Source organism: Athene cunicularia (assembly GCF_003259725.1).
Source record: "Athene cunicularia isolate RWA chromosome 2 unlocalized genomic scaffold, athCun1 chr2_part1, whole genome shotgun sequence".
In the NCBI taxonomy this organism is placed as follows: domain Eukaryota; kingdom Metazoa; phylum Chordata; class Aves; order Strigiformes; family Strigidae; genus Athene; species Athene cunicularia.
In genome coordinates this window covers 91,352,723-91,364,271 of record NW_020799095.1, presented here as the reverse complement: position 1 = coordinate 91,364,271, position 11,549 = coordinate 91,352,723, and the positions used below count along the sequence as shown (strand labels likewise).

Genomic DNA, 11,549 nt, shown 5'->3' with positions numbered 1-11,549 from the left:
CCTGTGCAGGAACCATCTCCCCTCTGAGACCCAGCTCAGAGGTGGAAGACACTATGTCTGTAATAAGGACCAGCATGAAGGTAAACTTTGCTTTCCTGGGATCCACTGTTGGCTAAAGCAAGACCAAGCAACATCACACAAGCTGAGCTATTGCCTGGTTCCCCAAAAGCACACAGCAACAAAAAGAGAAGCAAACAACACAAATGGCCTCCATGTTGAGCTTTTACCTAATACTGATCATCTCCCTGTACCTTGGGCCCCTTTTGGACATGACCTGCAGTGTCTCATCTCAAATGCCACCCTGTACCTACGTGGGCACTGCCCCAGTAAGCGCCAGCATCTCATCTCTGTCAGGAAACTGTTCATCAGGGAACAGCTACCACCACCCCAGCCTGGGACTCCTGGTCTTGTCTGCCCTGTGCAGTCTAGAAAGTCTTCATGACTATGTCTGTGACCACCTTCCTATGTGCCATTGTGCTCTGTAAAATGGACTTTGGCTGCCAAATGTTTGCAGCCACTTGCGCAGTCCAAGGCTGGAAGAACTAACCAGCCTGGGGATTTCAAGTTTGGGGTGTTTCTTGCAAAACTCCTGTTGTTAGGCTTTACCTGCTGAAGCTCTATGCAAAGATGACTATAACCTAAGCTACCAAACTCCAACACCTCTTTCTCCACCACATCTTTGTTGCTAAATCCCAGAAGGTGCTTTGTCGCTTTTGAAACGTCTTAAATTTTTTTTTTCATGCTTGCTTCAAAAATTCCTGTAATCCTTTTGGTTTAGACTAACATTGCTGCTGCTTTGACTCAGCATGTGAATATTTGAAGGGTATGGTTGAATAGATCCACCTCTTTGGAGGTAAGGTTTACCTTTTTATGGGAAAAACAGTGAGAGAAGAAAATGGTACTTTGATTATCACTTAAGGGTTTTTTTCCCAGCAAGCATTATTTAAATAATATGCCTATATTTAAATTCACCATCCTAAAAATCCCACCTAAATTTGGATTTTCTTGTCTCAGTTAAGTCATCTCCATAGAAGTGCTTTTCAACTTCACTGTCCTGCAAAACTGGCATTTGGCCTCTTCCAATACCAGTTTTTCCAGTGTCAACATATGTCAGGAACTGGACACAGGGAACTACATCTAGTATCACAGGCCTTCTCAAAGCTTTACTTCAGAGAGTGACCTGTGCCACAGGTAATGTGGACGCAACCTTGTTTCTAATGGAAGATTGGAAAAGGAGGCACATCCTTCATACAGCCAGGATCTCCAGCCAAATTGAACAATGTTTCCTTTCTCTTGTTCATCAGCTTGGGTTTTCAATCTTCTCTGTCAGAGAAACATAATTGAAATTATTATTACCATAGCCTGTCATCTTAGCAACGCATCAAAGTAAAGGAATTATGGACGGACTTTCACTGCACATTTTGTTACCAGTATAGAGTATTTTTAGAATCAAAGTGTTGGGTTTTGACCTTGGAGTCCATCCTGTCGCACAGCCTGATACAGCAGATATTCTGAATTTAGCCCAGCCAAGTATTTAGCCATCCAAGTATCACTCTGCTAACACCAATTCACAAAACTACAGCAAGAACTTCAAGGAAACAGGAAAGAAAAACTGCAGAAAGGCAGAAAAACATGATTTAATATATTATGTTTTTTTAATCTTCACTTATCTTGTCAAAAACAAGATGGCAGAGAGGTTTGCAGGTACTAAATGACTTCTGCACTTACCAAGTGCTTCAGTACTGACACTGTTCTTATTCAACCACAAAAGTTATTTGTTTAATGCTCTCTGGTGTCAGGATTGTTCTCCTGTATTCACGTAACACGTGCAACGTGTGTCAGTTAATCCATTTTTCTCCCTCCTTCTGGAAATGAAGAAAAAGAAAGATGAGTCCCCTGGGTCACTGGTGTGCATTTGCAAATCTTCCCCTGGGGTTGTCTTACCTAAACATACAGTTTGAGGTTTGTGTATTGAAAATTAATACAACAAATGTTTCTTTAGAAAAAACTTTCCTTAATTTACTTACAAAGCAGGAATTGCAAAGCTGCTCACTCTTTGGTCATTTTTTTTTTCACTTCTTTCAGAAACTCAACTATGAGTTGATTGAAGGTTTTATGTGATAAAATAGTTCAGGTATATTTCTCCTGGCTTGAAGAACCTAAATGAGATTTAAATAGATTCAGAATTTTGTAACTGTCTATGCTTTCTAGCACTGAAACGAAGTGCATATTTCAGGATGTCTCTAACATGTTAAATTTTGTCCTTAACTTTCAGACAGCGTCTATCTCAGCCTTGTGCTACTCTCTAAGGCAGTAATGTCCTCATCAGCCTCTTCAGTGTTGGAGACAGAGATCTTCCAGTACATTGATGCACATCAAAGTGATTTCATAGAGGTAGGAACTACATTGATGTTAAATGACAAGCGCAGAACTGGTGCCCTGGAGGCCTGTGCTCTGTGGGCCAGATGAGTGTTTACCACTAAGGTTATGAGCTGTGTTCCAGGTCTGGCATCACGTGTGTCACATGTGCTTCACAAAGCAAGGCTGCAAGGGGACAGTCTGTGCTGGAGACCCTTTGGGTGGAAGAGGGATTTGTGTGGACTTCCACAAACCAGATGGTTGTGGGCATCCTTTGAGTGTGTGCAGAGGGAGGCTCCACTGAGACAAAATGCACCTGCCTGGGAGAAAGACAGATAGGATGCTCTCTACCTTGCTTTATATCAGAATTGAATTTTGTAGGCTTGCAGTTGATAAGGAGAGGTGTCTTGGTCCCATGCTGGTTTGCACTTTCATTTTTTCAGTTCCCTGTGAAAAGGCAGAAATGTAATTAGTCCAGCCAGTATCAGTTATGTTTTAAAATTATGAGCACTTCTGAATCCTCACAAGGATCACTGCAGTAATTTGTCCTTAATGCAATTTCTGCAATGCAAACTGATCAGCATCTAGTCTACCTCCTCTTCCACCAGGTTTTAGGTCTATGGTTGACAGTGTGGATGCCTGTGTGGGTAGCCCCTCTGTGTAGACAATTAAGACTTTCAAACCTGGACACCCATCTAAGCAATTCTTAATTCTGAAGCCTTATAGCATCCATGACATTTCTGTGATGAGATAAAAATTAAAGCATTTTCTAATGTGACACTACTTATGTTGAAAGGCAAACACTGCAGCATCCTGGGTGACTTAACTGCACTCCTTTACTTCCTGCGCAGGACCTGAAGGAATGGGTGGCTGTGGAAAGCGATTCTGTTCAACCAGATCTCAGGAAAGAAGTAATACGAATGATGACATTGGTAGCAGACAGACTTGCAGCACTGGGAGCCACTGTTAATTCAGTAAACCTGGGGTCGCATCAGGTGCTTCTCTGATTCTTGCATTTAAAACATCATGTTTGTACATGTGGTCTACCTATTACATTCAGTGCTATGTATATGTATGTTATAACATACCAATGTTTTTGGTAGCTAGATAACTATTTATAGTCCTGCAGCTACATGATACCTGCTGAAATCAGTCTTTCCTCAGACTGTGTGAGTACAGACCTAGGAGACCACACAGACAATGCAAATGAAAATAGATGTTCTCTGCATAGCAGGGACATTTTGACACTTTTAACTGGAGTGAAGCAGTTGGCAAAAGTAAAAGGTCTGAGTTTTTTTACCAGGGCTTGTTTTTACATTCTTCTGAATAATGAATCATGGTAGTTAATGATCATTCATCACCGAAGTCTCCACATGAAGGAAGTAGCTTTTACAAATAAGATGTTGCCAGACAGAAAAGGATAGCTATCTTGGGCATCATCTTTGGTTTTGGGAGCTTCTGAACAACACTCCAAGATATTTTCTTAATGACTGTTTTAAAGCAACAGGCAAGAGTTAATCTCTGAGAAATCTTTGTCTCTAATTACTTACCTTACTCTAGCCGGAGGCTCTTTCCTGCCCTGGGCTGTTAGATTTCTATTCTAAGGGGAATTCAAGTTCACTAATAGTGATTCTCTTTTCCTCCAAGGCTTCTGGGGAGGATTGTGAGTCTTAGCACAAGGACTTTGCAGTACAGCAATACTTTCATATTTCAGGTTATGTTATTTAAGACTTGTAATGGATGCATTTAAAACTAAAACCTTGGCATGCAGTTACGATTGCTAAAATATATAGCACTAGTCTGTGTCAGTAACAGTGGGGAATAGATTTGTACCTGTTGTTGGAACAGAGACCAGAGATACTTTCCTCTGACTAGGGCCAAAATATTGTTTCACAAAATGAGTTTTCCTTTGCTTGGCAAGAAGCAGCAATGTTTTTGGATTGCAGTAGGCCAATGCAGACTGATATTACTAGTGAATACGAGGGAGTACACCATTCTTCCACTTCTTATTTCTCTCTCCTGTGAGAGACACAGTCTCGCTTGGCCAATGTGGAGATCTGTTCTGCACGGTGGTACATTACAGCATTCGTTTTGAGCCTTAACTTGTTTTAAAAACAGCTTAAAATAGCTGCTGCTTCCTTCTGTCAGCAAAACTTTATTTTGTTTCTGTATTTGAGGTTAAGACCTCCTGCCCTCTGTCTATGGTGAAATCAAATCCCATATTAGTTTGTGTGACTTTTGACTATTTCAGTGTCATGACATATGCTTTTGTCACTACGGCATGGTCAGCTTTGTCTTGTCCAGTGCTGGAAAGTAACAGTTTAGTAATGAGGGCATTTATAACAGTAAAATGTTAGAAAAGCTCCATAAAGTCCCTACAGAACCTAAACGGGTAGGGAGAAAAATCTTAATTTTTCTGGGTAGGTTAGAGCTGGATCCAAAGGCAGATTTTGCACACCTGAACAAATCAGGGTCAACTGAGTTATGAGGTATTTCCAATACTGAGAATTCCAGGGGGTTTTATAACATTTGTAAGTTTTCAAAGGCTTTTTTTTTTTTTCTTAGTTGCTTTTATTAATATTTCTCCACAGTTGCCTGATGGCCAGGACCTCCCACTGCCTCCCGTGATTCTTGGGGAACTGGGGAAGGATCCACAAAACCCCACTGTATGTTTCTACGGTCACGTGGATGTACAGCCTGCCAAAAAGGAAGATGGCTGGAAAACTGACCCTTACACACTGACTGAAATCAATGGTGTGTACCTGGTCATAAGTTTTGTATCATTTGAATACACAACTGAGATTCTGAGTGGAAGGAGGCTCCCTGTATATTTAACCAAAGCATGAGGACTTCTATGAAAATCTTGGGGACAAATCCAGCAGCTTTGAATCTTGATGACCATGCTGTGACTAGTGAGACCCATCAGTGATTGCCTGAAATTTGGTGTGGAAGAGACACATGAGGTTAATGCTGCTTTATAGAGTTTTCAATAGAGACTCCATTTCTCCCAGGTTGCACTTCCCTTGCACTTCCCATTCTTTCATCATGATCTTTTAGTACCTCCACCTGCCATGCTGGAACTAAGGAAAGTTCACAGTGGAAGAAATTGAGGCCCTCCTTAATGTAATCATCCTTCCACTACAGCCAGCTGAGCATGAAAAGCTCTATTCACTGAAGGAACAAAAATGATGGATGATGATCAGCAGATGAGTAAGACCCCAAGAACCCAGAAATCCTGATTCCCAGGCCTGTGCTATAACCATTAACTCACCCTTTTCCATTGTCTGAGACCAGATCCAAACAGCCTTACTGGTGTAACTCTTCTGCCTTCAGTAGGGACTGTCACAGAAATTTATCACTGTACATGAATCTGCCCTGTATATAACTGTACAATCAAACACTTAAAAAGACAATTTATGTACCTAGACTTGTAGCTTAATACTTCTACTGTGGTATTTATCTGTGGGGTTTTTGCTGCTTGTTACCTGAGCCAGCTGATGTGTACAGAAGATGTGTATTGGTGCAAATTCTTCAGGCATTTCTGGTCTGAACAAACAGCTCCCAAGAAAAAAAGTGAAGCTCAGAAATTGGCATGTAACAGAAACTACAATATGATGTATATAAAAGGAAATATTTTTTTAAAAAAGTGTACCAGTCCATTGGGAAACACCCATCACCTTATTTAAAACAAGTCAATGAAATCCTGACTCTTTTGACACTTCACTTGACACAGTACTACACCTTCTGTGGCAACAGGCATTTGCTGGTTACATTGAAGTGATGAAGTTTCAAAGATTGCTTAAAAACTTTTCTCTCTTCTTTTTAAGGAAATCTCTATGGGCGTGGAGCAACAGATAATAAAGGACCTGTCCTAGCTTGGATAAATGCAGTGGAAACATTTAGAGCCTTGAAATTAGTAGGTATCAATGAGGACTTTGCTGCTGTTGTTGTTGTTATTATAATATCATGTCTGGAGGGAGGCATTTACATCCCTGTGAGTTAGATGATATCTCTGTCCCAAAAGACTACACATATTTTGAAATATTAGCTTATTTCTAATGCTATACCCAGGGCACTGGTCCCACTCCAATAAGAATCTGTCCTTGAGCATTTCTGTTTTGAACAGTCTGTATGCAATGTAAATATGGTATTGTCATTGCCCTGCAGAGGAAAACACACTGAGGGAAGCATTCAATATATATTACGTACATTAAATGGCTTTGATACCCTATTCTCTTGAGAGATGGTAAAATAATATACACTACAGATTGGTCATGGAGACCCATCTCTGCTGTTATATACTGCTGATCTTTGGTTTTGTCTACCTACAAGTTGCCTTCAATTTATGTGTATGTATGAAGAGAATAAATATCTAAAAATGCTTGTATGAAATGGGCTGTTCTTTCAACAATGTATTAGATTCATCAAAGCAAATGCTTTGAATGGGTGCATTAGTGAAATACAAATATACTCACTTAGAGACTGATACAGCTTTAAGAGTCAAATTTTTGCCTAAATTACTACAATGACCAACACAGTCATCTTCAAATCAGTCTGCTTATTTAATAATTATGAGCTAGTTGTGTCCCCAGTGCAAAGCTAAAACAACATGTAGTCTAAGCTTGCAACTTGGTTAGCAAGCACCCTTTAAGGTAAATTTGCACAATGCATTATTAGATTGCCGAGAAAGTTTTGTGCCACTTATAATGTTATGGCACAAACTGAGCATTAAGTCTTGACTTTTGCAAACCTCTGGAAAACTGATGTTTTTCTTGCATCGGTAGTACTGAATTGACCTCAGTTTCTTTTAAGTGATAGCAAACACTCACGTTATCTACCTACGGATTAGCTGATTTAATGGGATATGATTATGGGGCTGTCTTTCTGCATTTTTCCGGTTTTTCAAATCACTAATAGCTATTTCAGTATTTTAACAAGCAAGCAAAATGAAGCCTTTTTGTCATTTGAAACCTTTCCCTAGAAAACAGTGCAGACCATCAAACAATATTGATGAACAGTTTGTTTCTAAATTTTTTTGTGGTCATTTGATGAGCCATTGGTGAATCCACCCATAATACAAATCATTTAATTCTACACATTCGTTCCTACATTTAATCTGAGCATTGAATCAAAAGAGAAAACATCTTAAAACCTGTAATGAGAAAATGAATTTGAAAAGGAAACGAAGCTCAAATTCATTTCTCCTGTGGGACATGTCGGCATTTCCAACTCACACTATTTCATAATAAAAGTTATCTTAATTACCCTTGGAAATGCATCCTTATGAACTAGCAGGCAAAGGAATTCATGAGTGTAAAAGGACAATTATAGTAGAATCACCAACAGCATTTTTACCACCAAATGAGTAACTTTGGTGATAGATAACATGTTGGGAAAACCACAGCAGTGGACCTCTGCCAGTGGTTCCCACATGGGCACTAACAGTGGAAATATAAGAGGCAGGAAATTTTCTGTGAAAATGCAACTGTTATTACAGAGTTAGAATTTCCAAAGCAATTAGAATATTTAATAGCACTGAGAAAAAGCCCATTTAATCAGACAGTCCAGCAAATTTTTTTAAAACACAAAGAAGGATAAAAGATATCACTTAATTCTCCTTCAAAAATGAAAGTAGATAAAAACAAGCAAAAAAACATGTTGATTACTGCCCTTTCTACTGAAGCAAGATATATATCCTACATCTTTCTTTTCCTAAAACAATGTGTACTACAAGCCAGTCTACTTCTGATTTTAAAGATTTTTTTTAAAAAAAAATTTTTGAAAATGCTTGTTTCTTACCCGGACTTCTCTAATGTTCATTTAGGCTATGCCAGTGAACTTCAAGTTTGTAATCGAAGGCATGGAAGAAGCAGGGTCCTTGGGGCTAGAAAAGTTACTAGAAGAAGAAAACCACTGCTTTTTCTCTGATGTTGATTATATTGTGATTTCGGACAACCTTTGGCTCAGCAACAAGAAGCCTGCCCTTACATATGGGAGTCGGGGAAATGCCTGCTTCTTTGTGGAGGTAAAGAACACAGGTTCATTTGAACTGGGCCACTGACCAGAGAGCAGTGGTGTACCTGTAATCACATTTACATCTGCATACAGAGAAGGACTGAGAGCAAGCTTAATGTTCACAAATACAGAACTTTCTTCCATACCTTTTTTGGCTTGTACAGATTTCTGTCCTCATTTCAGTTCAACTAGCCTTATTTACTTTCATTAACTCCTCTGCAATCATCATTTCTCCACTTACCTCTCTCCTCTTGACCCCTTTCCCATCCCATTATTCTCCTGCCACTCTCCCAGTCTTTTCTCATCACCCCCTCCACATATCGACTCCATTCTCTTGCAGCATCATTCCTGTACCCATCTCTGCACCCCTCAACTCTCTCACTCCAAAACCATTTCTTCTGCTGCTCTGCCCTTTTGCAGCAGATACCGCCTAGTGAAATGTATCTGCCTAAGGGGACTTAATTTACTCCGATCCCTGGGTTTAAAAGCCAAACAAAGGTTTTGTAACCATTGGCAGAAGCAAATAACAGTGCACTGTTGTATATTTAGCAGCCAACATGAGCTATTGTGAAATGAAGAGCAGAAATTTCTCATCTGGAAACTTCCTGATGAAGCATAAAAGGAATTCAGAGAGAAGATTAAAGAACTCAAGAACTAAAGAAAAATCTGCATTAACCTTTATGTCAGAAAAAGAATGAAATTTGTTTTTAACCAAAAGAGCCTCGGCAGCCTTGATTCAATTCTTCTAAGTCTTGGTTAAGAAAAATGATGCTATTAAAACATCAAAAGTGATCTCTGCTTGCTACCAGACAGTTGGCTGTAATGAGGTTTTGAGAAGAATAAACAAGTTCGTTGCAGGAAAATAGTTTATGATAAACCTGAATATGAAAATGTGTCTGGAAAAAGAGCCCATTTAATAAACAAAATGCCTCTCTCTATTCTAAAGCTGTATGATTCAAGAGACCTCTAAATTCTTATTTGTGGCAATCTGGAATTAAGAGTGGACATATATTTTCTTAATGCAAAACAAGTAAGGTTCTTTCTTGCCTTTGTTATGCAGATATGGCATTAAATAAAAAGGATAGAGAACTTGAAGAATTTATTCTGCAGTGTTAGAAACAGTAATATGCAAGTGTTTCACTTATGATGTATTTAATCTTACTGAAGCAAAAGAGGCAATGGAGAGGGACCCTTGCTCTCAAATGCCTGTAAGTGCTACAGACAGCTGAATTTCTCTCTCTAGTGGTTAACAGGAGAGCCCTATCTTCTCTTTACCAAAGCAGATTGCTCCTGACATGATGTTTTCCATTTTATAAATAGAAACACATAATCGTTTTCTATTAATTTGTGGCCTCATTTAAAAAACTGAAGCCACCAGTCACTGTGGAAAACAAAGACTTGCAGAATAAGGTAGGGAGTATTTATATGTAACCAGTTATTTTTGGTACAGGTTGAATGTGGTGACAAGGACCTTCACTCTGGAACTTTTGGAGGCATCATTCATGAACCGATGACAGACCTGATAGCTCTGCTGGGTAATAACACGCATCGTTGCTCAGGAATAACTGGGGAGCAACGGCTAGTAATCAGCCTAATGAAGATCAGTGCCATGTTTAATTGACCTGAGTAAGGCAAGTCTAATTGAAGCAAGATTTCCAGGTTTCCAAATCTCAGCACAGCTATGGTGACAGCAGCTGAGGACAGGAACATCCCCAGTAAGACCAGGACCTCAGACATGTGCCTGTTAAATTGATGTCAGTCATGCATCAATCAAGAATGTTTAAGGATTGCTGGCAACTTGAATATGTACATACATACATAAACCTGACTTTTTAATGCTGATTTGTACCTCAGCAGAATGATGTTTTCATGTCAGCAGCTGGGCTGACACACTACATGCTACACACAAACAGCAGCTCAATGGTTTTCTTAATAAATATGAAAACACATCAAGTTAGGTGCCATGACTTCATAGATGCAAATAATTGCTGGTTCTTAGGCTTACTCATTTGGTAAAGAGTTAGGTGGAAGAGAAAAGATGTTGTGACTGTCAAATGGAAGAAATAGGTCCCGCTTGTACTGCTATCTCTGTCTTATTTTGCAGACAGCCTTGTGGATCCCACAGGTCGTATTCAGATCCCTGGAATCTATGACAGTGTCACTGCCCTGATGGAAGAGGAGAGGAAGTTATATGAATCAATTGAATTTGATCTAGAAGAACATAAAAAGAATAGTGGCGTGAAAAAATTTCTCTATGGCACCAAGGTAACAAAATCTGTATAAATGGTCAGCAGAAAGAATTTAAATCACCCATTCACAGCATTTATGGATAAAGCCAAATTGAAAGATATTTTCAGTCAACAGCAAACTCAAAATAAAATAAAGGAGCATAGAGCATTAAAAGGTAAATTAAAAAAAAGGTAAATAAATCTGCTGAAAATGTAAGCTACTGCATGTGGGGAAAGTGATCTGAAATAGGAATAATCAATGAAAAGGAACAATGCATAACTAACAGTATTGCTCCCTCATCCTTGCACTACCCTTTCTCTCCCCCCATGTCTAAACAGCCAAACAAAATAAGCATTAAAACCCCTGCGTACAGGTTACATAGTGGGAATTGTATTCAGTTCTGAAAAATGGGAGGCAGCTTTAGGCAGATGTGTTTTGCGTGGTTTTTATTTGTTTAATTCAGATTTTGATGTCTGCTGAGCATGCCAAAAAAGCACCCAAAGCTATAAGCATCTCTTTGCCAGCATTTAAAAATTATATCCTAAATAAAAACAGAAGGTAAGGGCTGGCTCAGAAAGATCTCTCTGCACAAGAGTGGCAGCTGGGAGAAAGGAGAGGAATGATTAGCTTTTTTATCACTAACATAATTATACTGGTATAAGCTGTAACATGGATGCTTTTATTTTCACAAAAAAGCTTCCAAATTAGCCTAAGCTAAACTGTAATAATCAGTAATACAGAAGTATAAAGTAACTACACTATATGAGTTTTAATGCTTTACTTATATGAGGATAAAGTGGTGCAAATTTTATGTGTACATAAAGCTCATCTCATCAAATTGGAGTAGCAGGGAAGAAGCAGCACCCTGGGGTTCTGCACAAAGACCAATTTATAATTTATATTCTTCTTTCTTTCTTAGAATAAATGTTTCCCTTTCCCCCCCCCCC

At 39.1% G+C, this 11,549-nt stretch overlaps 1 protein-coding gene across 1 annotated transcript in view; it reads left to right on the top strand.

The window, feature by feature from the left end:
* The first annotated feature begins 2,316 nt into the window (after window positions 1–2,316).
* The window catches only part of CNDP1 (carnosine dipeptidase 1), an 11,756-nt gene continuing 2,523 nt past the window's right edge, over window positions 2,317–11,549 (top strand). The window contains exons 1-7 of the mRNA XM_026842670.1: window positions 2,317–2,394; window positions 3,210–3,353; window positions 4,950–5,112; window positions 6,186–6,274; window positions 8,183–8,383; window positions 9,824–9,908; window positions 10,478–10,638. Coding sequence (XP_026698471.1) covers window positions 2,317–2,394; window positions 3,210–3,353; window positions 4,950–5,112; window positions 6,186–6,274; window positions 8,183–8,383; window positions 9,824–9,908; window positions 10,478–10,638 — 921 coding nt within the window. The remainder of the gene's footprint in view (window positions 2,395–3,209; window positions 3,354–4,949; window positions 5,113–6,185; window positions 6,275–8,182; window positions 8,384–9,823; window positions 9,909–10,477; window positions 10,639–11,549) is intronic.